The 27,849-nt window shown below is 42.1% G+C and overlaps 1 protein-coding gene across 1 annotated transcript in view; it reads left to right on the top strand.

Moving 5' to 3' along the window:
- Nucleotides 1–24,866, top strand: part of MUC2 (mucin 2, oligomeric mucus/gel-forming) — a 62,148-nt gene extending 37,282 nt beyond the window's left edge. The window contains exons 41-66 of the mRNA XM_058807654.1: nt 712–1,047; nt 2,245–2,850; nt 3,507–3,713; nt 4,660–4,797; nt 5,806–5,943; nt 7,065–7,250; nt 8,263–8,445; nt 9,478–9,675; nt 10,722–12,466; nt 13,636–13,810; nt 14,365–14,612; nt 15,716–15,899; nt 16,022–16,226; nt 16,866–17,050; nt 17,691–17,757; nt 18,097–18,197; nt 18,357–18,388; nt 18,563–18,737; nt 19,359–19,463; nt 20,062–20,102; nt 20,735–20,857; nt 21,305–21,403; nt 22,067–22,195; nt 22,875–22,914; nt 23,197–23,326; nt 24,429–24,866. Of these exons, the coding sequence (XP_058663637.1) occupies nt 712–1,047; nt 2,245–2,850; nt 3,507–3,713; nt 4,660–4,797; nt 5,806–5,943; nt 7,065–7,250; nt 8,263–8,445; nt 9,478–9,675; nt 10,722–12,466; nt 13,636–13,810; nt 14,365–14,612; nt 15,716–15,899; nt 16,022–16,226; nt 16,866–17,050; nt 17,691–17,757; nt 18,097–18,197; nt 18,357–18,388; nt 18,563–18,737; nt 19,359–19,463; nt 20,062–20,102; nt 20,735–20,857; nt 21,305–21,403; nt 22,067–22,195; nt 22,875–22,914; nt 23,197–23,326; nt 24,429–24,684 (6,032 nt within the window). The 3' untranslated portion in view covers nt 24,685–24,866. The remainder of the gene's footprint in view (nt 1–711; nt 1,048–2,244; nt 2,851–3,506; nt 3,714–4,659; nt 4,798–5,805; nt 5,944–7,064; nt 7,251–8,262; nt 8,446–9,477; nt 9,676–10,721; nt 12,467–13,635; nt 13,811–14,364; nt 14,613–15,715; nt 15,900–16,021; nt 16,227–16,865; nt 17,051–17,690; nt 17,758–18,096; nt 18,198–18,356; nt 18,389–18,562; nt 18,738–19,358; nt 19,464–20,061; nt 20,103–20,734; nt 20,858–21,304; nt 21,404–22,066; nt 22,196–22,874; nt 22,915–23,196; nt 23,327–24,428) is intronic.
- The last annotated feature ends 2,983 nt before the right edge of the window (nt 24,867–27,849 follow it).

The raw sequence follows: 27,849 nt of genomic DNA, 5'->3' as shown, positions 1-27,849 counted from the left end.
GAGTGGGACTTGGTCTTGTGGAAGTGCATTTCAGGCTGTGTTTGGGTTCAGCCATTTCTCCTCCTCCTATGCCTTCTCAGTGTCAGTTGTTTTCAGCTGTTAAACATGTAAGAAGGAATGATTTTCCTGCCAGCCTTTGAGGGAGCAGTTTCACTCAGCATACTGCCTCTTGCCGTGAGCTTTTGGTCTTTGGCTATCACCTCACCTGGTGAGATCCACTAGTGCCCTAGGAAGCCCTGCATCAGGCCGACATTGAAATACAGGGGGAATCACCTGCCAATCAGGCACAAATATACTCCTGGGCATGCTTTCCTTCCCAGCTTCCACTCTTATCTCCTATTCCATGAATTTGTGAGGTGTTCCAGTAATGAGGCAGAGATAGAAAGCTCCATCAAGTTTGAAAGCATTGCTCCTCCTCACCTATTGGTGGGTCTTTCTGATTTTGTGAGAAGCACCTTCCAGCACCATCTCTAATCTCTTCACTAGGAAAGGAGGGCCATGATGCTCTCTGTGCATGGTTGTCAAGGATTCTGCTTTCTATGGCCTGAAAGGAAGCGCTGTTTCTGGGGACCTTTGTTGTGCTAAGGGTGGGCTGACCTCTCTAGCTCTGTGCCCGCTGCCTCATGTGCAGCTTTTGTTGAGTTTCTGTTGAGTCCCACTTGATGCCTTTGTGCCTTTGTCTCTTTTCTCCGTCTCTGCTGTTTCTAACAGCCCCACCTACGAAGACACCGAGCACGCCAGAAATGCCAAGTACTCCCACTCCAACAGCATCTGAAACTCCCAACATCACTTCCAGCACCACGATGCCCCCCAGCAGCACCACCAGCATCAGCACCCGCAAGACAACAACAACAACTGTTACTGGCTCATCAACAACCTTCTCAACTACTTCAAGCACACCTACACCCATATGGGAATGGACAACCACTTCGACGTCACCGGAGACTCTCAGCAGCACCACGACCAGCACCAGCACCAGCACCACCACCAGCAGAGCACCGACGACGACAACAACAACTGTTACAACAACCATCCCAACTCCTGCACGTATGTTCCTAAACCAAAAAATTCCTGCCAAAAGCCCTGTGCCTCGAACTACAGTACCAACAAATAATTCTCTGGCTCTGTTGTTGTTTCTGGCCTTGCTATGGGAGTAGGGAAGATCCATGAGTACCTCCATATGTGGCTCTGGAAGGGATCAGGGATGGGTGTAATTTCTGGGCAGCCTGTGGCTAAACCTGGCCCTTGTTCTGGCTGTTTGAAAGGAGCAAGGATTTAGGGGACCTTGGGAGAAGGTCTTGTCTTCTCTGCCTCAACAGTGCTCCAAGGAGGTATTTCATACTTGCGCCCAGATTAGACAGATACTGAAGTGATGGGAATGTTGCTTTTGCTGCCATTGGACCTTGTCCTTCAGCTGTCCAGAATGTAGTCACTGGACCCAAGGTGTGCAGTTGGAGTGGAGCTAAAGCTTGTGGCAGTGGCATTTCAGACTCTGTTTGGGCACAGCTGTGCAGATCTACTTCCCTTTCTCTGCTGTTTTTTTTCTGTGGCCATTGCTGCGACTTTCCAGCTGTTTGGGCTGTAGGGTGTTTCCACGGCTTTAGCTGGCAGAGTTTGGGGATTGGTTTCAGAGCTCAGATTGCCACTTTTGACAGACCCAGGCTCTGGGCAGCTGGATTCTACCAGCGTTCCTGTTGGTGCTTGTCTCCAGCAATCTGTGTGCTGCTGAGAGGTGCTGGAAAGCACTGGGAAGCAGCTGAGGCTTTGTCAGCAGCGCATCTCCTATGCCTGCTTTCCCTCTTTCCCTGTCGTTTGTCAGATGCTTTCCCAGTGGTTGGTTTCTCCATGAGATATTGAGGTGGTGTGCATGGCCCAAGAAGCTGAGAGAGTGGCAGGAGTCTCTGCTTAGTCCCACACTCTGCCTCCTGATGGGCCTTAGGTGTGTGTTTTTTTGCAGACGAGAGTCCATGCAAAGCAGTGTGCCCCACAGCTGGGGCACACACACATAACTCATGAGTGCCTGTGTCCTGATTTGGGCCAGGAGTGGTTTTTAGGGCCAGGAAGGAGAGGCCTGGCCAGACCACTGAGCTTTCTTATGGCCAGTGTTGGCTGAGTGCAGTAGCAGCCTGAGGGGCACTGCTGAGTGCAGGGGATGCCCAGAGCACCACCTGCGTGTGAGCTGGTGCCCTGCATTGTTGTCTCTCTCCTGTCTGTTTCTGACTGTCTGTCTTGTTGTCTCCTCAGCATGTGAGTGCATCTGGACAGACTGGATTGATGTGACTTACCCAGATGCTTCTGACAGGAATAGTGGTGACTTCGAAACCTTTGAGAACATTTGGAAGAAATACCCCTCCTGGGAGTGTGCAAAAGTTGAGAATATTTCATGCCGAGCAGAGAAATTCCCTAGCACTTCCATTGCAGATTTAGGGCAGAAAGTGGAATGTAATGTTGACGTAGGGCTCATTTGTAACAATAAAGATCAGCAGATAGGAGGTATAATACCAATGCCAGTGTGCCTCAACTATGAGATCAGTGTGTGCTGCACCCCCAACAAACCAGAGTGTCTTCCAACTCCAAGCACCACGAGCACCACAACTTCCACAGCTTCCACCACAAGCAGCGTTTCCCCTCCAATATCAACCACCGCTCCAACATCAACATCAGTGGAGACTCGCAGCCCTACCACCACCACCACCACCACCACCACGGTGCCCCCCAGCAGCACCACCACTAGTGGCAGCACCTCAGAGACAACAAGGACTGCTCCTGTCTCAACAACACCCGTTTCAACTACTTCAAGCACATCCACGCCCACACCAACCTACACCACCACCACCTCACCAACTCCAGGTACTTCTCTGATCTGTGTTCTCATGTGTTTCCTTGCTGTGGGGAGCTGGAGGTCTGTCAGCCCCTCCATTTGTGCCTCTCTCTGGGATCTGAGACTGAACTAATTGTTGTGTATCCCCTGAAATGGCCTTTGCCCAAAGGTGGTCCGTGGGCTGGTTGTTTCAGAAGGAGCAAGAATACAGGGCTCTATGTCCTCCTTTCCTGTAGAGATCTTGATCCTCTTGTTACTGTGCAAACATCCTTCCGTGACCACAGATTCCCATCTCAGCTCTTACTCCATGAGTTAGTGAGGTGTTCAGGTAATGAGGTAGAGATAGAAAGTCCCCAGCAGATGAAAAGCATTACTCTTCCTCCTCTCTTCCATATCAGTAGATCTCTCTGATTTTGTGAGACGTGCCTTCCAGCACTATGCCCAGTCTCCTAGCTAGGCAAAGAGGGCTGTGACCCATCCTGTGTGTGCATGGATGTCAAGGACTCTGCTTTTTATGGCCAGAAAGGGAGGGGTGGCTCTGGAGACCTTTGTTGTTCTAAGGGTGCCCTCCCTTGTCTATGTCTGTGGCTGCCGCCTGATGTGCAGCTTCTGTTGAGTTCACATTGAGTCCCACTGATGCCTTTGTGTCTTTGTCTGTTTTCTCTGTGCCTGCTCTTTCTAACAGGCACAACTCCATCCACAAGAAGCACAACATCCCCTACAGCAGAATTGCCCACCACGTCACCGGAGACTTCCAGCAGCACCACCACCACCCCCAGCGCCAGCACCCCAGCAACAACAACCACTCTTGTTGGATCACCAACGCCCACCTCAACTACTTCAAGCACATCTTCACCAACACCAACATACACCACCTCCTTATCAACTCCAGGTGCTTTTAAGTTTTGTAGTGTTATATGTTCTTTACCTTTGAGACTGCTGAGGGTCTGTGAACACCTACTTTTTTGCCTCTGTGTGGTGTTATGAATGAATTGACTTCTGGGCAGCCCCTGAAACAGCCTTTGCCCAAAGCTAGCCCTTCAGTCTGTTTCAGATGGAACAAGAACTTAGTAGCTTTTGCTGCTGTTGGACTTTGTCTTTCAGCTGGCCAGAGTGGCATCCCTGGACACATGGAGTGTGATGGAGTGGGGCTTGATTTTGTAACACTTGCATTTCAAGCTCTCTTTAGGCACCGATCTGTGGTCTGTATTCCTTCTCTCCTCCTCCTTTCCCATGTCAATACTAATGCTTCTCAGCTATTATAGATGGAGGAAGGAAGCATTCTTCTGCCATGCTTTTGGAAACAGTTTCACTCTGCAGACTGTGACTTTCTGTGAACTGTGGTCTTTGCCTGACCAAATTCACTAGTACTCTGGGAACTCCTGTCAGCAGAAAACCACATGCCAATTAGCCAGGAACATATTCCTGTGCATGGTTCCTTCTCTGACCACAGCTCCCCATCTCAACTCTTTCCCGAGGATTTACTGTGGTGTTCTAGATAATGAGGCAGAGATAGAAAGCCCCAGCACAATCAAAAGCTTGCTCCTTTTCATCTCCTTACCTGTTAGTAGGTCTTTCTGATTTTGTGCAAAGCACATTCCAGCACCATCCCCAGTCCCTTTACTAGGAGAGGAGGGGTATGACCCTGTGTATGCACAAATTTCAAGAGAGGGGGCCAGAAAGGAAGGTCTCATGCTAGGGATCTTTGCTGTACTAAGGGTGGGCTGACGTCTCTAGGCCTGTGGCAATGGCCTCATGTGCAGCTTCTGTTCAGCTCCTATTGAGTCCCACTCATTCCTTTGTATCTTTGTTTTCTCTGACCCTGCTGTTCCTAACAGGCACACCTCCATCCACACTGAGCACACCAAAATCAACAACCACTACCTTGCCGCCGGAGACTCCCACCACCACCACCAGCCCTCCGAGGACCACAACCACTGTTCCTGGATCAACAACAACCATCTCAACTCCTCAAAGTATGTTCCCAATGCTAGTAATTCCCATAAAAACCCCTCTGCATCTAACCACAGAACCAACAAATAATTATCTGATTCTGTTGTCATTTCTTGCCTGGCTGTGTCAGTAATGAGGGTCTGTGAGTACATCCATTTGTGGCTCTGTGTGGGATCAAGGATGTGTGTAACTTTTGGGCATTACAGGCAATGAGATGTGCCCAAAGTTAATTTGGGCTCTTTCAAAAGTGATGAGGATGCAGGCTCCCAGGAAGAAGTTCTTGTCTTTCTTGATGCAACAGTGCCCTGAGGAGGTATTTCGTTTTCCTGCCCAGCTAAGACACATGCTGAGCTGATGGCACTGGCACTGGCATTTAGGCACTGTTTTAGGCTCAGCTGTATAAACTTTTTCCCTCACTTCTCCTTCTTGGCCATGTCTGTGGTAATCTTTGGTTATAGAAGTAGGAAGGAAGGATTCCTCTGCCATGCTTTTGGCTACATGCTACCTCTTGTGGTGAACTGTGGTCTTTGGCTAATCAGATCCACTAGTACTCTGTGATGTCCTTTATCAGGGTGACGTTGGGAAAATCACATGACTAAAATGTGTTCTGCTGCATGATCCATTTCTAGAGCACAGATTCCCCTGAGTTTTTACTCTATGAGTTAGTGAGGTATTTAGGTAATGAGGCAGAGATAGAAAGCCCCAGACAGATCCAGAGCATTACTCCTCCTCATCTCTTAACTACTGGTAGGTCTCTCTAATTTTGTGAGAAGCACCTTCCAGCACCATCCTCAGTCTCTTCACTGGGAAAGGAGGGCCATGACTATCTCTTTACATGGATGTCAATGAGTTTTCTTTCTGGGCTAGGAAAAGAAGGGCTGGTACTAGGCATGTTTGCTGTGCTAAGGGTGGGCTGACCTCTCTAGGTCTCTGGCAGCTGCCTCATGTGCAGCTTCCATTCATCTCCTGTTGAGTCCCACTCATGCCTTTGTGACATTGTCTGTTTTCTCTGTCCCTGCTGTTCCTAACAGGCACAGAAAGCACATCCACACTGAGCACGCCAAAATCGACAACCACTACCTCACCAACAGAGACTCCCACCACCACCACCAGCCCTCCAACCACAACCACTGGTCCTGGATCAACAACAACCATCTCAACTCCTCAAAGTATGTTCCCAAAACCAATAATTCTCACCAAAACCCCTCTTCCCCTGGGAACAAAATTAACAAAAAATTCTCTGGTTCTGTTGTCATGTCTGGCCTTGCTGTGGGAGTAGTGAAAGTCCATGAAGCACCTCCACATGTGGCTCTAGATGGGATCAGGGATGGGTGTAACTTCTGAGAGTTTTGGGAAAAGTCCTGTGGTCAAATATTGCCCTTGGCTGGCTATTTCATAAGGAACAAGGATTTAGGGGTTCTTGGGGGAAAGTCTTGTCTTTCCTGACTCAACAGTGCTTCAAGATGGTATTTCATGTTGGTGCCCAGCTGAGACAGATGCTGAACCAATGGGTAACATTGCTTTTGCAGCTGTTGGACCATGTCTTTCAGCTGGCCAGAATGTAGTCACTGGACCTGTGGAGTGCAATTGGAGTGGGACTTGGTCTTGTGGAAGTGCATTTCAGGCTGTGTTTGGGTTCAGTTGTGTAGACCTTCCTCCTTTCCTCTTCTCCCTATGCCCACTGTGTGTTAGTTTTTTTCAGCTGTTAAACATATAAGAAGGAGTGGTTCTCCTGCCAGTCTTTTTGGGAACTTTGCAGACTGCCTCTTGTTATGAACTGTAATTTTTTGGGTGATGCTATCTCTGATGAGATCCACTAGTGCCCAGGGAAACCCTGCATCAGACTGACATTGGAACACAGAAGAAATCACATGCTAATCATGTGCATGCTTCCCTCCCTGATTACAGCTTCCCCTTTCAGCTCGTACACCAGGATTTAGCAAGGTGTGGATAGAAAGCCCCAGTCGGATACAAAGCATTACTCCTCCTCATCTCTTACCTATTGATTGGTCTTTCTGATTTTGTGAGAAACACTTTCCAGCACCATCTCTAATCTCTTCACTAGGAAAGGAGGGCTATGACCCTCTCTGTGCATGGATGACAAGGATTCTTCCTTTCTATGGCCAGAAAGGAAGGGCTGGTTCTGGGGACCATTACTGTGCCAAGGGTGGGCTGACCTCTCTAGTTCTGTGGCTGCTGCCTCTTGCACAGCTTCTGCTCAATTCACATTGAGTCCCACTCATGCCTCTGTACCTTTGTCTGTTTTCTCTGTCCCTGTTCTTTCTAACAGCCCCATCTCCACCCACACCGAGCACACCACAATCGACAACCACTCCTACGCCGCCAGAGACTCCCACCACCACCATCAGCACCCCGACAACAACCACCACTACTGCTGGATCAACAAAGCCCACCTCAACTACTTTAAGCACATCCTCACCAACACCAACATACACCACCACCACACCAACTCCAGGTACTTCTCTGGACTGTGCTGTTGGTTGCTCCTGTCCTGTTGCCCTGAAGTTACATGAGCACCTCAAAGTTACACCGGGATGAGTGTAACTTCAGGGCAACACGGGAACAGCCGTTGCTTAAAACTTGCCTTTCATCTGACTGTTTAAAAAGGAAAAAGGTTTTGTCATTCTGGAGAAAATGTCTTGGCTTCCCTGACAGAGAGCGTACTATTGAAAATTTCATGCTGCTGCCTAGCTTACATGGATGCTGAACTGATGGGAAATCTTGCCTTTTTTGCTTCTGGACCTTGTCCTTCAGCTGGCCAGAATTTAGTCACTGAATGGCTTTGTTTTTTTTTGGCACTGGCATTTTAGGCACTATTTGTACATAATTGTGTAGACATTCTTCCCTCTCTTCTATTCCTTTGCCCTGTTAGTGCAAAAACGTTTCAGTGGTTATAGATGTAGGAAAAAGGATTCCTCTGCCATCCTTTCAGGACAGTTTTATTCTGCAGACTGTTACTTTGAACTGCACCTTTGGCTGATCAGATCCACTAGTACTCTGAGAAACCACTTATCAGGGTGACATTGAGAAAATCACATGCCAATCAGGCAGGAACATACTGCTGTAAAGACTTCCTTCCCTGATCACAGATTCCCATCTTAGCTCTTACCTCATGAGTTAGTTCAGGCAATGAGGCAGAGATAGAAAGTCCTAGCCAGACCCACAGTGTTACTTCTCCTCATCTCCTATCTATTGGTAGGTCTCTCTGATTTTGTGAGAATCACCTTCCAGCACTATGCCCAGTCTCTGCTAGGAGAGGAGAGTCATGATACTTTCTGTGCATTGATTTCAAATATTCTGCTTTCTACAGCCAGAAAGCCAGGGCTGGTATGAGGAACCATTGCTGTACTAAGCTGACCTCTCTAGCTCTCTGCCAGCTGCCTCATGTGCAGCTACTCTTGAGTTCACATTGAGTCCCGTTAATGCCTTCGTGCCTTTGTTTTCTCTGTCCCTGCTTTTTCTAACAGTCCCACCTTCATCCACAACGAGCACACAAAAATCAACGACGACTCTGCCACCAGAGACTCCCACCTCCGCCACCAGCGCTCTGAGCACAACAACCACTGCTACTGGATCAACAACACCCACCTCAACTACTTCAAGCACATCCTCACCAACACCAACATACACCACCACTACATCAACTCCAGGTACTTCTCTGGCCTGTGCTGTTGCTTGATCCCTTCCTGTGGTTGCCCTGAAGGTACATGAGCACCTCAAATTGTGTGTCTCATGTGGATCTCGGATGGGTGTAACTGCAGAGCATCCCTGGAAGAGCTGTTGCTTAAAACTTGTTTTTCATCTGACTATTGAAGAAGGAACAAGGTTTTGTGGTTCTGGGCAAAAGATCTGGTCTTCCCTCACTCAAAAAGGCTCAGAGGAGGTGTTTCATACTGATGCTCAGCTTACACAGGTCTTGAACTGACGGGAAATCTTGCATTTTTTTGCTACTGGACCTCATCCCTCAGCTGGCCAGAACATACTCACTGGACATATGTGCAATTGTGGCATGGCTTTGGTTTTTCAGTACTGACATTTTAGGCACTGATTTGACATAACTCTGTAGGACTTCTTCCCACTCTCCTGTTCCTTTGCTCTGTCAGTGCTAATGCTTGACAGCTGTTATAGATGTAGGAAGGATGGATATGCTTTTGGAAAAAGTTTAATTCTGCAGACTGTGACTTTCTGAGAACTGTGGTCTTTGGCTGATCAGATCCACTAGTATTCTGGGAAGCCACTTATCAGGGTGACATTGAGAAAACCACATGCCAATCAGGCAGGAACATACTGCTGGGCATGCTTCCTTCCCTGATCACAGTTTCTCATCTCAGCTCTTACCTGAGGATTTAGTGTGGTGTTCTAGATAATGACATGGAGATAGAAAGCCCCAGCAAGATCAAAAGCATTGCTCCTCCTCATCTCTTACCTATTGGTTGGTCCCTCTAAGAAGCACCTTCCAGCACCATGTCTTTGCTAAGAGGGAAGGGACCTTACGCTGTGTGTGCATGGATTTCAAATATCGTGCTTTTGGGGGCCAGAAAGGAAGAACTGGCGCTAGGGTTGTCTGCCCTCTCTAGCTCTGTGGCTGCTGCCTCATGTGCAACTTCTGTTGAGTTGACATTGAGTCCCACTGATGCCTTTGTGCATTTGTCTGTTTTCTCTGTCCCTGCTGTTTCTAACAGGCACACCTCCATCCACACTGAGCACGCCAAAATCGACAACCTCTCCCTCGACACCGGAGACTCTCACCACCACCACCAGCCCTCCAAGCACCACAACCACTGTTCCAACTACCAGCACATCTCCTGAAAATATTTACACCAGAACCCCGTCGAGTCCACCCACTGAAACCCCGTTGGTTCCACCCACTGAAGCAATAAGTAATTCCCAGGGTTTCATGTTCGTTGCTGATTTTAGAAAACAGGGTTTATTGGCAGCTTAACATGTGTTTTAGTTTCTAAACTCTGCACTAATGTAGTTGATTATATCTCAAAAACATCCCAGCTAACCTTTCAGCAGCAATGTTATATCCCCTGCTGTTCCAGTTCATCTGCCTCTGTTAAAGGGCATGAAGGAGTTTGCCTGTTCTCACCCATATGTAAATCAGTTTTCATTGAAGGACCATCCTTGTGGGCTGCCTGGGCAGAACCAGTGTATCTTAATTCCTCTAGCATTATTACTGCACTCTTATTGTGTACACAGTGCTTCTCTCTCTACCATGTGTCACTTATGTTATGAAAGCACAAATAGATGGCTCTGAGGCTGGTCTGTGAGAGTCATGAACACTTTTTAACATCCTAATCAAAAACTACTTTAAAGGAGTTTCCATTAACAACCATAATGAAAACTGGCCATGTGAAAAAGCAGAAAAGTATATTTTGGGTTTGTAACATCCCAAAATAGCTTGTGTGTGAGTTGTCTTAAAGGCATTGGCATTAGAAATGGAACACAGACTACTCCACCAATGGCTCAGTTTCTGTAGAGTCAAATTACTCTGACCATAATCAATAGGGATATGAATGTGCCTCATGAAGCAACATAGGGAATAATGGTCTTTCCATAAAATATAATATGACAGCAATACAGTATTAACCAGAGTTCATTGATCAGTGGAGTCCCCTGGGATCTTGGACTGCTGGACTCTTCCATGCAATATAAAGTTTTAACACTGAGGAAGATGTTCCCTCTGGCACTGATTGTTGATAAAGTGTTTATATCAATGTCTCCTACGCAAGAGGCAGGATATTTTGTTAATAATCCCTCAGTGATGCAAAACCATTAATAAAAAAATTTCTGCTTTATTTCTATCTAAAGACCCTATGCTTAGGCTTGATGAATTACGTATGCTTCGTGGAAAATGAGATGACATTAGGAAGAAAATGCAATTTCGCTACTTAAAATACTCTGTTTTCTTCCTATCTTAAAGAGACACCTGAACCAGAGACGCCAACAACAACAAGCATTCCAGTTACTCCTTCAGTTACCCCACTGCCAACAACAAGAACGACAGAAATAAGTACCGTGTCTATTGCAAGCACCACTAGTCAACAGTCAACATCACCAGTGTCAACAAGCCCAGTGACAGCTACCATATCTGAGGTCACTAAAACAGGATCAACCACCAAGACCACCACTTCAGGCCCCACACCCTCAAGATCCACCAGCACCACACCAGTAACAGAAACTCCTGTCCATGAGACCACTACCACCAGGACCTCAAGCCCTCCAACAGGATTATCTACCACCACTTCCAGCCCTGGCACCACCACAACCTCGGGACCAAGCAGCCCTACAGCAACACAGCCACCAGTATCGACAACTCCATTCACTGGAACAGGATCAACCACCAAGACCACCACTTCAGGCCCCACACCCTCAAGATCCACCAGCACCACACCAGTAACAGAAACTCCTGTCCATGAGACCACTACCACCAGGACCTCAAGCCCTCCAACAGGATTATCTACCACCACTTCCAGCCCTGGCACCACCACAACCTCGGGACCAAGCAGCCCTACAGGAACACAGCCACCAGTATCGACAACTCCATTCACTGGAACAGGATCAACCACCAAGACCACCACTTCAGGCCCCACACCCTCAAGATCCACCAGCACCACACCAGTAACAGAAACTCCTGTCCATGAGACCACTACCACCAGGACCTCAAGCCCTCCAACAGGATTATCTACCACCACTTCCAGCCCTGGCACCACCACAACCTCGGGACCAAGCAGCCCTACAGGAACACAGCCACCAGTATCGACAACTCCATTCACTGGAACAGGATCAACCACCAAGACCACCACTTCAGGCCCCACACCCTCAAGATCCACCAGCACCACACCAGTAACAGAAACTCCTGTCCATGAGACCACTACCACCAGGACCTCAAGCCCTCCAACAGGATTATCTACCACCACTTCCAGCCCTGGCACCACCACAACCTCGGGACCAAGCAGCCCTACAGGAACACAGCCACCAGTATCGACAACTCCATTCACTGGAACAGGATCAACCACCAAGACCACCACTTCAGGCCCCACACCCTCAAGATCCACCAGCACCACACCAGTAACAGAAACTCCTGTCCATGAGACCACTACCACCAGGACCTCAAGCCCTCCAACAGGATTATCTACCACCACTTCCAGCCCTGGCACCACCACAACCTCGGGACCAAGCAGCCCTACAGCAACACAGCCACCAGTATCGACAACTCCATTCACTGGAACAGGATCAACCACCAAGACCACCACTTCAGGCCCCACACCCTCAGTGTCCACTCCCCCTACCACCACAGTAGGAACAGAAATAAGTACTCCAACCACAACCTCTGCAACTGTTACGACTCCAACATCACCTACATCAACCAGCCGCGTGTCAACCACTACTGCTGGTACTACTCCAACAGAAAGCTTTACCACCACTTCAGGAACCACCTCTAGTAGTTCTATCACAATCAATGCTACAACCACCATCTCCACAACCTTCAAAACTCTGCCGCCTGTCTCAACTAGTACATCTGGGCCTACTGCAACATCAACTGCAGTCACCACTACAGGAAGTTCTACACACAGTGCAACTCCTCCAGTTAATGGGTCAACTACAGGTCTAACACCAACCACTCCCAAAAAAACTTGTACTATTTTCCCCAATGAAACTTATGAGGTGAGTAGATTTCATACTTTCATTATGTTTTGGATGGAGACTAGACACATAACTTCAATATTAGTAATGTAAAGAGTAAGCATTAATCTGGATAGGAAAGGAAGTGTCAGTCTGTTCTATTTCTTTCATTTTCTTGGGCATCAGCAGGACTTCCAACAATATTTGGATTAATAGCTTACATATTACAATTAGCTCTTCAAGGATAATTTTTAAAAAGCTTTCTGCAAGGAGTTAGATCGCAGTTCAGTGTTTGTCTTTGTTGTAGGATGGTTCTGATGAAGAGGAAACCAAGAGCTTAGTGCTCCTAAGCTATCTTCTCTATTTCTGCTTTTGAATAAGTCCAGAGTGGGTAAAAGTTGTTTTTGTGTTTACATTGCAGCCCAACAAAAATCCACAGGGCTGAATTTGGAATGAGTCATACTTGTTCACAGACTTGCTTCAGGGGAGGACTGTGAAACAGATCACTGCATTCACTGGTTGTGAAATTTGACTCAGAGTTTTTTTTGTTTTGTTTTGGTTTTTTTTTGAACACTCCACCTTTGACACAGACAAATTTGTGTCTTGTACATATCTAAAGCCTCATCATAGTTTAGATGCCTACCAACTTGCTCACTAGATCTGCAGGAAATTATACATGTCTGCAAAACTGGTAGAAGATAGAAGAAAACTCAATCACAATGCATGGACATAATTACCTTGGACATTTTTCCCTGAACAGTGTGTGTTCATTGTAGTTTTAGCTGTTAATCTGCTCTAGGCATTCACGAAAGGGAATTGATCATATATTGGCCATTCATATTGATCAGTGTCTTTTACTGTTCTTTAGAGAGGGTGTAGGGTGAAGACACCTTAGGAGATTAGGTGAGACCTCTCACTTTTAGACAGCTGAAACTAGAAAAAGTGATTCTCATTTTGGTTTACTGGCTTGATTTTTGTGCGTAATGCTTTCCATTTAGCAGCTCCCAGTTGTTCTAGCTCATATTGCAGATCTAGATAGCGCTGACTGATGAACTTCAATCCTATTTTCAGATTTCTGATGGGGGAAAACTTGTCAATAAACATATGCTTTTTTAGAAACCTGCAGAAGATATTCAGGCATAACTATTGTCAGTCTCACTGCTTCCTAAAGGTTTATCTCTCTCTCCCGCTCCCCCTCTCTTCAAACACAGCAAGGTGACTCGTGGATACTCTGTAACTGCACTAAGGTTATATGTATAGAAGACAACATTGTCCAGGTGATTCCAATAATCTGCAATCCACCCCCGAAACCCACGTGTTCCAATGGACTGTCTCCTGTGCCAGTCATGGATGAGGATGGATGCTGTTGGCATTGGGAGTGTGATTGTAAGTATATATTTTGCTGAATATTTAATCTCCTGAGGAAACAATACTATTGTCAAGAACAACAATATTTATCAGGGAACAAGTATCATGCAAAGCTGTGACTCAGTCTTCTAGTGTTGGTTAGAATGCTCTGTTGATTCTTTTTAGCTAATTGAGTGATTGGCTTAAGTTGCCATTATCTCTACCTAACTGTTGTGTTAGTAGAGTAAATTGGTCTTCCAAAGAAGGATTTAAATGTCCAGATCCAGATATTTATAGGCTAGAAGCATACATATATTTGTTACTTGTTCAGACTATTGGTAAAGATATATGTATGGTACAGTTAATCCCATTCTCAGTTGTCTGTCATTAATGTCAGATGAACTGTGCATTGAAAGTGCCTGGTTTTTATTGATGACTTCTAGCTAATGAGCTCATGCATTGACATATACACTTCATTAAAATTAAAATGCCCAAAGTTCACTGAGATGTTTCCCACATCTACAGATTTTTCTTGTAGTCTGATACGATTTTGTACATTGCCAAAAGAGCCTAACTTAACTATGTTTTTTAAGGCTACTGCACTGGCTGGGGAGATCCACATTACATGACTTTTGATGGACTATACTACAGCTATCAAGGGAATTGTACATATGTCCTTGTGGAAGAGATCAATAAGAAAGTTGACAACTTTGGTGTCTACATTGATAACTACCATTGTGATGCACGGGATGTAGTGTCCTGTCCTCGAACGCTCATTGTGAGACATGAGACTCAGGAAGTGAGGCTAACAACAGCACAACCAAATACTCTACAAGTAGAGGTACTATTGATTTCTCGATTCAAATATTAATACTGCATCAACAGGATCATTATATTCATAAGGTTTGGGAAAAAAATAATGTGTGTTTTAGATTCAGTAACACTTTAGATTATAAAATTAGACTGCTTCAGAGGACTTCAAAGCATTTTTTTATTCTGAATCTGGGGAGAAAAAATTCTACAACTTCCTGTCTTTTTAATTTCAAATCTTTGCAGATCTCTCCTAAATACACAAGTGTGTATCGTTAAGAGTTAAGGATATAAAATAAGTTAATTTATAATTAACAATAATGTAACAAAGGAAAACAACGCAGAATGGGAGGAAATAATGTAAGGTAGACATAACAATAAAGTGCTGGCCTGAAGCATTTTTTAAAAGTACCATTAGTAGCTTTGACTTGTGTCACCTTTTTGGTTTTTCAGAGTAGGACACTTATATTTTTATTCCACTGATAAATGTGATGCCAAGGTTTTTGGGCTTCAAAATTAGTGAGAAGTGTTTGGGGCTCTTAGCTTTTTAATGTTTATTTGGTTTATTTCTGTACATTACTGTGTGAGAATATTACAAGTTAGGTTGCAACATATTGTTGAAAATTTACAACATTTAGACCTCTTTTTTCTCTAAAGCAAAGAAATCTCTGCTAAGTGAAAGTAGTAGTATTAGTTTCACAGGTATATCATGGCTACTGTATTAAAATAAATAATACAGTTTAGTCTTATTTCTGTTATTTAATTTTCCTATAAGCACATTCCCTTTATGCCCAGAAACCTAAAACTTTATACCATATGAATTTAGGAGAATTTTATATTCCACTTTCATGAGGAGTTCTTGATGCCATAGTCACTCTAATAAGTCTGTTGAGTGTTAGGATTTATCTAGTTTAAACATTGAATAACCTCATTTGTCAGAGGTTAATGGACTTTTTGTGGCTCAGAGAAGAAAAGTTTGACTTTCCAGTAACAAAGGAAACACAGGAACATTTGTTACAAATTAAAAGGATATTATTTACCTTTACATTCTCTCTGCAAAACCAAGGAACAGTCAATTGTTTTGAAAAGTCAAACCAAATTTATGCCTCTTTTCTGTTTTCCTTTATTTATTAGGTTACAGTAAACAACCAGCTCGTGGCTTTGCCTTACAAGAAGTTTGGTGTGAGCATCTACGAGTCAGGCATAAATAGTGTTGTGGAAATTCCTGAGCTGAAAATGAATGTGACCTACAATGGCTTGTCCTTTTCTATCAGAATGCCCTACAGCCTGTTTGGCAACAATACCCAGGGACAGTGTGGTAAGGCTCACTCTTCCAAATTTTGCACTCTCAGAAAATCACAGTGACAGCCCTGATGCAAAGATGAATGGTGTTTCCTAGCAAATCTGTGAGTGAATTCTTTCTCCCTGTACCACCCTTAGGTACTTGCAATAACAACACGGCAGATGACTGCATGCTGCCAAATGGAAACATTGCAGAAAACTGTGAAACCATGGCAGATCATTGGCAAGTTGTTGATCCTTCCAAACCACAGTGCTCTCCAGGCCTAGTTCCTACAGGTTCACCTAGCACAACACCAACACAGCCTTGCAAAGAATCGTCCATCTGCGAGCTTATTTTGGGAAGGTAACAATCTTCTCAGTTTTACAAGCCTTTGGTCTTTGATTTAAATGGAAATTTTAGGATTAGCTTACCAGTGGAAAGTGTCTCTAGCTGTTTCTCCATTTCTTGTATCTTTATGATTTGCTTCTACTCCTTTCACTTTTTCTGGCTATTATTTTTTGCTGACATTTTCTTTCAACCCTCTGGCTGCCATATTAACCTTTGTTGATGTTCCCATATTCTTTTATACTCTCTGCCCTACCTTGTCCCATGTTCTTACCTTTTCCCACGTTTACTTAGCAGAAAACAGAGTCCAACTGAAAATAGAAATCTTAATTTTTAGAACACCATGTCAGAAATTAATAAGAAAAAAAATCAAAATTGCTTTAAAGAGATAGCACATGGTTGCACCCAATAATATACAACTCCTGGACTCAAAATGTTGGTGTCGAAGTGTTTTATAGGGGAGGGAAGAATATTTTAAGGTATGTTGGAAGGTTACTATCTGGATAAGTGCTCTTAGCACAAATGTCTCATCAATAGTCCACATCCACATCTCCCTAATCTCCCGTGTCCACTGTTGCCACATGATAGCATGTTAAGCACATTGAAATAGATATGAATCATTCAGTAAGGAATAATGATAAATATTTCTGTTTCTAGTGTGTTCAAGCCATGCCATGCATTTGTCCAGCCTGAGAAGTACTATGCAGCCTGCGTTTTTGATAGCTGTATACTTCCCAACCTAGACCTGGAATGCTCAAGTCTGCAGATCTATGCTGCCACCTGTGCTGATCAAGGCGCGTGCATTGACTGGAGAAAACACACCAATGGTGTATGCTGTAAGTATCTGGACATAAAAATTCATCTTGAATTATTAAGGAAGATTACTGCTGAAACAGTTCCACATAATGTCATACTGCTTTCAGAGTAATGAAAACACCAATAAATCACAGCACCTGCTCACCTTAAGTAATTTTCCAGTAACATTTTTAACAAAGGAAATGATAAATCAGCCTGCAAAAATATACATGCATTGACTGTGCCAGAAACATCTGTATCAGTACATACTTTTTTTGTATGCAGGCAGCTCTATGCTTTGCAGGCATCAGCAGATCACTCTCTATTTGGTGACATGTACATTAGTTTTCATCTGTAGTAAGAGCGCAAAGGGAAGGATGACACTCCCTTTTGAGTTTTAGTCTCAAAAGAGACTAAAACTATGCAAAAAATTATAGTCAAGATGGAGACTCCTGGCTTTATCACCTTAGTGTAAAGTACAGTATTATATCTATGGCTAAATTGCACAAAATTATTCCATTTAGAGACATAAGTCTATCTGGGATATTTCCTCTTTACTTCTCAAGATTGTTATAGATAAGTAGGAAAATGAGTAAACAGTGTTTAAGTTCTTGGCATAAGGTCATGGGGCTTTTATACAATATTGTTACTGAGCTGTTCCTCCTTTTTGTTCTTCCATTCCAGCTCATGAATGTCCTTCAGGTAAAGAATATAGAGCATGTGGTCCTATTAAAGAGACGACCTGCAAATCAAGGTAAAAAATTCCTTCACAGTTAGTTATAGCTTGTACAACTATTCAGTTGTATCTAATGCACAGGTGAATGAGCAAAATCAACCTCCTCTCATTTCTTAAACTGACAGTCAAATTTATTAGCACTATTCTGTTGACCCTAAATCTGAGTGCCTGAACTGTTTCTGTTTCTGTTGTTTGGCTATATCAAACTGACACTGCAAACCCCAGTCACAAATGGGCAGATCATTTGCCACTGTATTTTCAGTGAAAGGTTATTTTGCATGTTATTATTATGTTATTTAATCCTCCTGTATGTGCCTATGACCTTAATGGCCTTTCTCTGAACATTTTGTCTTATAGAGGACAGAATGAGACATCAACTAAACAAGTGGAAGGCTGTTTCTGTCCTAATGGAACCATGCTGTATGACTCTGGTGTGGATGTCTGCGTGAAAACCTGTGGTGAGTTTTACTGCTTCACTTGGATGCATGATTGTTTCCTCTTTGTTTCCCTTCATGTATACAACAAAGATTTGACTGTGTGCAGTGCTCATACAATGTATAGTACAGATGCCTCCTGTTATATGACTGGTAATGGAAATTTATTTTGGTATTTTCCAGGCTGTGTTGGAGTGGATATGGTATCAAGAGAGGTATGATGCTGTATGCTTTTGGATTTCAAGTATAAGTTTGGGTGGGGAGAGGAGAGTGGTTTTCACTGGTACAATCTTGTTTTGTCATCTCTTTACTTTGTATTCCTGGTTTTACTTTTGTTCCTTTTAATTGGTTACTATGCAATCACTCATTTTATTGTTTTTCAATGGCAGTTTGGAGAAAAGTTTACAGTGGACTGTAAGGACTGTATTTGCCTGGAAGGTGAACATGGCATTGTATGTGAGCCTCATGTATGTGATCAAAAGAAGGTCACTTGTGAAGGAGAAGGCTTCTATGAAGTCACTGAAGTCAATCCTAAAGACTCCTGCTGCCCTCTTTTCACTTGCAGTGAGTTTATACTCTTGTTTCTAGTCTTTCTATACCTCTTGGAAATAGAAAGGAAAAGAGACTGAACTACCTTAGTACTGGAGATCTACAGCAGGGAGTCACAAAATAGTATCTTTTCACATGCTTTTAAAAATCAACTTGCCCAGTGCTAGGGAAAATACATTTTAATATTGCAATGAATCAGTATAACTGAATTTACAGTTATGGGACTCAACATAACTAAAGCTATAGTTATTGTGTTCAGGGCCACATTTTATTTAAGCAAAATGCAGAGAGATTATTAAATTCTCTGTGGATTTTCATTTTCCAGCAGTTGCCTAAGATCATGGAGAGAGTAGGAGTTGTTCCCTACTTCTTTGCATAGAATGGTGATACTTTATTAACACAGCATAATTGCACAGTAGAAAAAAAATCATAAACTAATACAGTACCCCATATCCAGTGCCTGGATTTATGAGGAAAAATGTGTTCTCTATTTGCAATTTGGATTTTTTTGAAGACGATCTGGACTGTTTCCTAACAATAGAAAGTTCATCCTAAGTGCTTTGATAGGTGCTTATTTCTAGTAGCTGTGAATTAATGTATTTTCTAGCTTATGATTTTTATTTTTCTTTTTGTCAGAATGCAATACAAGCTTGTGCACAGCTAAAGCCCCCAAGTGCTCACTGGGATTTGAAGTTCATTCTTATATTCCCAGTGGTCAGTGCTGTCCTGTATACCAATGTGGTAAGTCCCTTGGAAATATATTACAAAGATCAGCCTTATAGTTCTGTTTATTACATAATTTAGCATTACACTTAATAAGACTGTACAATAGCCTTTTGAAAGAGGTGTTAAACACAATCAGATTCTACAAATTCACTACTATTAAAATTGGTTATTAGTGCTATAGTTATGAAACTAGGAAATCAGATACAGATCAGTTGACTCAAGTTCAATTTCCTGCTTATAAATAAATATAAGAACAGCTACAGAATTAACTGGGATGATGGTCTCAGCTTAATCTAGCAAAGTCCCTAGAAGCATCCCCAGTAAAAGACAGATTTGCAGTTCTTGCTAACTGAAACAAGGAAGTACTTGTATTTGTTAAGTGGACATTCTTGGCTACAAACTGTACTGCATATTTTGGGACAAATCTTTTTCCCTTCTTGCACATGCAGTATTAGTTTTTATAGTTTATACATGTTGCATCTGCTACCAGAACTGGGGAATAACCATATGAATTGTGATTCATTGTGGAAAAAATGAGTTGGATTAGAATGGGTTGAAGACATTTTTTATTCATTTTTCCTATCTAAATTTCTAACTCCTTGCTTATTAACAGTTCCCAAGGGGGTTTGCGTACATGAGAATGCTGAGTTCTTGGTAAGTTCTGTTTCAACAGTCTTCAAAAATGCTTAAAAGACCGTTAGTATATTTGATCAGAAGTGCTATGAAAAGGTTTATCCAGTACAATAGATATTTTATAAATTTTCAAATTTCTGCCAGGAGTTTATCAATTTCACAAAGCTAAACCTTTTTTGAAAAGTTTCCTGGAAACTTTTCAAAAGGAAAGAAATTGAAGAGCTGCATGTACGTCAGTATCATAAAGGAATTTGGGTTAAGTGTGCTAGCATTTAAAAAAGTCAGTCCACATTTAATGTCAGCACATTATTGCAGTTTTAAGACTCTGTTTTTAAAAACTAAAAACCATATAAATAAGTATTATTCTAACCAAATTTAGATTTCTAATTCTCTTGGGTCTAGTAATTGTACCTTTTCTTTTAATATCAGAGTTTGTCATTGATATACAGGACTTCAATAAAGACACATTAAATTATATTCAGTATTTTAAATGTTGTCTTCTTAAATGACTAGCCAAATAGCTATCCAGTTGTCTTTATCTGATTCTTTTCCTTTTCCATTGCTTCATTTGCAGATTTTTAAAAAATTAATAAATATCTGTTTAAACATGTAATAACTCATTAATATGTGATTTTTTTCCTTTAAATGTGTAGCCCAACTCCTCAGTCTTTGTTGACAAGTGCCAGAATTGTGTCTGCACAAATGATGTTAATGTCAGCACTCAATTGAATATAATCTCCTGTGAACGTGTCCCCTGCAACACATACTGTCAACCAGTAAGTGGCAAACTTAAAGATAAACAAGACTCCAAAATATCTATATTTGTGAACTCCAGATTAATCAGTGAGTGATATTAAGCAAAGGACAGGGAGCTGAAACCTAGAGACCAACTCAAGCATGGATATCAGCTGTTCTTTGAGCGATCTACTGCCTGAGATTAACTGTGTAACTGTCAGCATTCAGCTCACACTGGCAGAATTAGCTGGGAAATTTCTGTAGACCACATTGTGGAGTAATATTTAATTACTATGCATATTTATTCTAGTGCTTTAATTTATTCCATTTATAACCTGCTTCTATCACTTGTCTCCTGTTGATTTGGAACACAAAAAGGCACAAATCTTAAGTGCACTTCAAAGAGTAATCAATTAATGAATTCATATGTTTTCATTTATTTCTCAAAAATTATAGTGCTATTGTTTTTAATTACTTTTAATTTCTAGGGATATGAACTTAAACCAGTGAAAGGCGAATGCTGTGGAAAATGTGTGCAGACCAAGTGTATTATAAAGACATCAGACAATTCTGAACTCATCTTGAGTGTAAGTATGCTCTATGTCTTAGTTCTCCACCAAATCTGTAAAGTTCCCAGTTCCAAAAAGGGAACTCCTCATTGCCAGAGACAAGGCTTTAGTATAAGCTTGCACCTGAAAGATCAAAATATCAAAATCTCAAAACCTAGCTACAATTTTTTCACCTCAAGGTAGGTTTCATCAAATAAAATTTTCTGTAAGGCCCTTCCTGGAATGAGAAATCCAACACCATTGGAAGGGGTTTTCTTCCAGTGTCTGGAAGCTTCAGCTTTTCTATGTTATTTGATTTCGGTATGCTGAAAAACACTATTAAAGCCTGCATATGCAACAATTCTATTGCTGTAGTAGGATGAAGGTTTAGAGTCTTTCTTAATTAATATAAAATAGTCTAGCTTTTTGAAGGCAAAATCCATTGGCATGGATGATTTTGTTGAAGTACTCCATGTACTTTAGAGACATTTTTCTTTCTTTCTCAAGGAAAATACCATATAAAACTGAAATTCTCTCAATGTAGGGCATATTGCAATACATGTCATGATCTGTATCCCAAATGGCTGTTAACCTAAAAATAATTGACTGGGAAACAAGATGAAAGTTATTATCAGAGGGCAATAAAATTTCTGTCTGAGCTCCCTTCAGCTTTCCTTATTACATTTTGCATTTCTCTTGCAGCCTGGAGACTTTAAAAATGATCCTCACAACAACTGCACCATTTATAGCTGTGTGAATGTCCACGACCAGCTTATTGCTTCCACATCTGAGATTACCTGTCCAGCATTCAATGAAGACAGCTGCAAACCTGTAAGTAAAAATGGAAAATTTATCCCCCCTCTACTCCATACATAGATTACTTAATTTTATTTCAGCCATCTAACTAACAACAAAAGTAAAATTTAGCTCCGATGGCCTTTCGTCATAATTTCTCAGTCCTTAGGGCAGAAGTTCTAGATGCACCCATGCACAGCCCTAGAGAGTATACAAAATAAGATGCCTGGGTGAGAATTCAAGGTTTATAATTGGTAGCTGTCTCTCAGTGGCCAAAATACTGGTCAGCACCAAGATACTGAATCTTAGCTGACTGCTTTGTTTGGGTTCTGTCTCAACAAGAACCAGGTTTCCTTGAATGCTGAAACACAAGCTGTTCAGTCAGTAAGTAGATTGGCAGTAACACTGTGCATAGTTCCCATTCAAATACAGAGGACTCTGAGAAACCATTTGTTGGAATTGCTTCTGAGCAAAAATTTCATGATGTTAACTGTAGACTTCCTTCAAAGAATTGTTTGTATTTTCACAGTCCTTTGTGAAGTCGGGAAGAGGCTGTTATCTTTGGTTATTTAGATCAATGTTACAGTACAATAATCAGTTTTCACTGGTTATTTACAGCCACTGATGTATTGCTCTCCTCAGGTTTTGGCCTTAATGCCTTTTTAATATAGAAAAATAATATCATGTAATTTTTTTTGTTTCTTTTTTATTTTAGGGAACTATTTCATTCTTACCTAATGGTTGTTGCAGAACATGTAAGTATGCCAGTGTATCTGAATCAACAATACAGAGAATGAATTGTCTTCTTAAATCAGCCCATTTTCCAGATAAATTTGTATTTAAATAGATACTTCTATGTTTATATTTGTCATTCCAAGACTCCACTGTCTGATCTCTCTGAAGAAGTTTAAACTTAAAAAGCAGAAAGAGCACTTAAGGCAATTCTTTGAGTGCACTAGTGAAGCCCAGGGAATGCTGAGGTGCGCGGGACTTCTGGAGTTATTTCACTGAAAGTATTTTCTGCTCTTTCCCTGCAGGTGCCCCTCTGGACAGCAGCACACCGTGCTCTGTGCGCCACAGAAAAGACTTTATCGTCTACAATGGCTGCCGCTCCGTGGACAGAGTTGACATGACTGAATGTGAAGGAACATGTGGAACCTTCTCGCTGTAAGTAAACTCACCAGACAATGAGATTTAAGTCCTGGTGGCACTGAGCTTGTTTATATAAAAGGAACAATAAATAGTAGACTACACAATGGTAGAAGACCTGGAACTATCTGCTTCATGAATCATGGACATAAAATCATGGAATCTGTGACCGACGAGCTGATTTGTTGTAATACAAAGCAGAAAAGTGTATTAAATTGGCTTGGGATTCAGACAGCTATGATAAGGGCTATTCATCCGTTAAGAGCTGGCTTTGTGTCAGACCACCTAGGCTAGAAATTGTCACAAAAAAAACATGGATTATTTCCTGTAATGTGAATGAGCCCAGAGAGCAGCCAGACTTGGCAACTGGAAGTGGAAAAGCTGCTACTCAATAGTTAACAGCTAAAATGAAATACACATACATCTTTCAAAGGAAGATTCAAATATGCACAATTTTTATGCAGTGAAGAAATGAGAGGTTGTTTGAGTTGTGGTGTTAGTAGAGTAACTTGAGTACATTTTTCTCTGAAATGAGAAAATATATTAAAAATTGATTATAAGGAAGTGGTTAGTAGGACATCTGGTAATGAGCTACTAAAACACTGCAAAAACAGATCTAGCTCTCCAAAGAAACTGTCACTTACTGCCTATCACTGAGCTTGCCACAGTGCACCTTACATGGATGAAAACTAATCTTCAGTATCACATGGAACTTTGAGAAGCCAGGGAGTTTATTAGTATTTTGAAATTCCTGATCATCTTAGGGTCTTGTTGTGGTTTCTTCTACCAAATACAAGAAAAAGATGGATTTTGTCACAGCTTATAGCCTGATATTGACAGATTCTTCAGGTTAGGAATGGTGCTTAGGAAGCTGATGAACACAAGATTGCAAAAAATACTTTGCAGTGAGATGGGAACAGAAAGAGCTGCTGCTTCCCCTTTGTGTTAACGTTGCCCTGATTGGGTTAGGCATTTTATAATCACTGCTCTGTCAGATGAGCTTAGCACTTCCATTAGCCACAACTGTGGCTCTTCTCACAGGAGTTCTGTACCTGATTCCACCCTCTCCTGTACATTGGCTTCTGGCACTGAGTAACATTGCCATTTTGCATGTTGACAGATACTCTGCTGAGGCCAATTCCATGGACCACAGCTGCTCCTGCTGCAGAGAAACAAGCACCACTGAGAAGTACGTGGTTCTGAAATGCCCTGGTGGGCACGCAGTGTCACACAAGTACATCTACGTGGAGAGCTGCAGCTGTCAAGACACTGAATGCCAGAGGCCAGAGTCCAATGAGCTGCAGAACAATGAAGTAAATGACAAGAGGACCACTCTCAACAGGATCAAGAGAGCCATCAGCTTAACATCAAAATGAAGGCAAAAAACCCCTCTGGCATTATTGACTGAAAGGACTGTGAACCATTCTTAGCTTCCTTGACTACTTTTCAACTTTACTTTTCCCAGTAACTGCATCCTGTTTGTTCTCTAATTAATTAAGTGTGCCCTATTTATTTGTGCACAAAATAAGAACACAAATTTGTATTCTTACAAGTGCACAACCTCTTGTGTCCTTTCCAAATCCTCTGAATGATTAAAAGCACATCTCAAAAAGCATGGCTTTTGTACTCATTTTTATACAGTCTTGATGAGTTTTAGTTTGAAGAGAGAAGAAAAGTTGTTTTTCAAGTTATAGGAAGTCAAGTGGTTTCCTAAATTTTTGGGGTATCTACTCATGTCTCCTTAAAAGCTGATCAGATTGGGCCGTTCAGAAGATCCAGTCTATAAGGTGGGAGAGAAGATGTCTGCCAAAACAAAGGCAAAGAGTAATGATGGTCATGAAATTATTCAGATGACTTAGAGAAACTTTAGTTCATCACCAGAACTTACTTTAGCAGGGCTCTGTATGTTAGAACTGCAATAATGTATTTTCACTAAAAAAGTAGTCCTTCAGCTATATGAAGATTACTCACAGTGCTTTCAGGATGTACAGTTACTACCATAGTAAGAGCTCTCCAAATTCCAACATTTGCAAAACAGATGCCCATCACTAAGCTAAGTAATCCTAGGCTTCCTCTGCAGAAAATGGAAAGCAATAGCCATTTTTGACATTTATTTGTCTCTCAACAAAGGACAAATCTAAAGGAGTGCCTGCTTATCTTATTGTAAGGGGAGGTGAAACAGGTAACTGGAAGATGTTAATTTCTCTTGAATCATCTTAGAGTACAATGAGGGTAAACCACACCTGTTGTAGTGAAGGAAAAAAAAAACTTTTGGTTTATTTTATCTCCATTAATGAAATCTTTATTGGCAATAGCCAACCTCAATACTGTCATCTTTGCTACCTAAAGGATTGGTGGCACCATTTTTTGCTACTATCAAATGTACTCCAGCTTAAAAGGCAGATAAGATTTCTGCCTTTTTATAAGACTGATAAGGATGCGCAGAAAATGAAACCCTGTATTTTTTTCAGCATTACAAAACTCTGATTGGAAAGCAGATTTCTCTGGAGTTGGAGAGGTAGCTGGAGTTGGAGAGGTAGTTGATCTAACAAGAAGGAAGTTTTGTCAACTAACAGAGCAAGCTGCAGATTAAATGAAGCCAAATTTCTGCTTTAGTACAGGTTTCTAAGGATTTCTATCTCTACATTCATTGTAAGATGTGACTGAGAGTTTTCTCCCAGGGCACATACAAAGTCACTCTCCTCTGTTAACTTTTTGTTATCCAAAAATTTCTATGCTGACACTAGAACCATATATTTCCTTGAGCTTTTTGCAGAAACTGCTTTTCTCAAAATCTGTTGACATTTAGCTGTCTTTGAGATTTTTATTTTTGCAGTTAAATTTTACTGAAGTCAGCAAATAACTTCTGGACACAGATACAAGATGTGATCAAATCTGCCTTGTTTCTTATGAAAAAGAGACAAAACGTTACTAGTCAATAGTGAATTTTGCTCCACACTGTATTTACATTGAAATATGAAATCTTCCTTGTTTCATTTATTTTTAATTTGGTCTGTAGTTTGCACAGGCTCTTTCTGTCCCTTCTAGTGATGGGCAAACTATTTCTTAATGAGGAATTCTAAAGATCCTGAATAAAAGTCAGTAAGGCTGCAGATTTTGGCTTCACCACTGCAGGGCAGTCTATGGCTGATAATGTAAAGTCCCTTCATACCAAAAAAGCAACTGCCTCAAAAGGGAGTTTTTATTTCATCATGTAGAGGGTTTTATTTCTGAGAATAATGAAATTTCTCACTCCCTACAGACATTTATTAAGCACTTAGTAAGCACTGGAAAGACAATTATTCTGACAGGAATTTACATACAAGGTGTTATTTGTCACAGTGCTCTGGGTTATGGCAGCCCTCTCAGTTTTGTTGTTGGGTCAGTGCTGCCCATAAGCAGGTTCACAAGCACACCCTGTCAGAGAATTCTTACTTACAAGTTCTTGGCAGTTCCAGGTCACACTGCACATGCCAAACCTCCACTCCCTTCTGCACTCTTATTCACCTTAGAACTTAGTGGTTCAGTTTGCACCTGCATTTCCAGTGGAACTGGATGACAGAGTTGAACAGATTAAACTTTCTCCAGTGGAGAAATCCACTGATAGTACTTGGGAGAGAAAGGAAGAAAAGAAACTTTTAACTGTGTCTTTTAACTGTGTATCCCTACAAAAAGTAGTAGTGGCAGTGAGCAGCACTTTTGCTTCCTTCCACACCCCTCTTGGAAGTAAATTGAGATCTGTATTATCTGATCCCAGGAAGCATTTTGTTTCTTAAGCAAGAGCTGTTTGGTCTGCAGGCCACAAGAAGAGATTCTTCTGAAAAATCCTGAGGAAAATGAGGAAAAAACCCTGAGGAAAAAAAAAAAACCCCGAGGAAATGTTTCTCATCACCCTCTCTGAAAGGGTGATATCAGCACATTAGGGATTCAGGAGACTGTGGAACATTCTGATCCCATTGTCTTCTAGGCAGGACCTACCACAAAGGACCCTGGCAGCTCCATAGAAAGCATTAATGCTGGAAGGGAGTGGGCTTGACTCTCTCTGTCCTCAAAGAATGGCTCAATTCTCCAGGAACTGCCTTGTCTTTTGGAGTCTAGCAAAAAGAAAGCAGTAGCAAGAGCCCATGTCTTGTCTCCTTGCCTGAGTCCTGTGTTCATCTCCTCCAGACTTTCTATCTAGCCTCCCACTTTCATTGGTGCTGAGGGGTTTCTCTTCCTCTGTTCTGTTTCTTTTTCTTCTTCCAGTACTTAACAGTTTCAGTTTTGTCATGGAAAATGGGGAAGCCTTCTTGGGAGGCAAGTAGGACTTCCAGTCACACAGCCTTTGAAGGCACTAAACCCTAAGGTCCCAGCTCCTGCTGTCCAAGATCACACGGGTTTCATTCCTGCTTGTAGTCTTCTCATCCAAGATAGCTGGAATCTCAAGCAATTTCCTTGTAGCTACCTAGACATGCACTGGAAACTCCATGTTGTTCATGGCATTCTTCAGCAACACAGCGAGAACTTCCATCTGCAGTTAAAAAGGAGTTCACAGAAGATTT

The sequence above is a fragment of the Ammospiza caudacuta genome, chromosome 6 (genome assembly GCF_027887145.1).
Source record: "Ammospiza caudacuta isolate bAmmCau1 chromosome 6, bAmmCau1.pri, whole genome shotgun sequence".
NCBI classification, from domain to species: domain Eukaryota; kingdom Metazoa; phylum Chordata; class Aves; order Passeriformes; family Passerellidae; genus Ammospiza; species Ammospiza caudacuta.
This window is presented reverse-complemented; position numbering and strand designations above follow the sequence as displayed.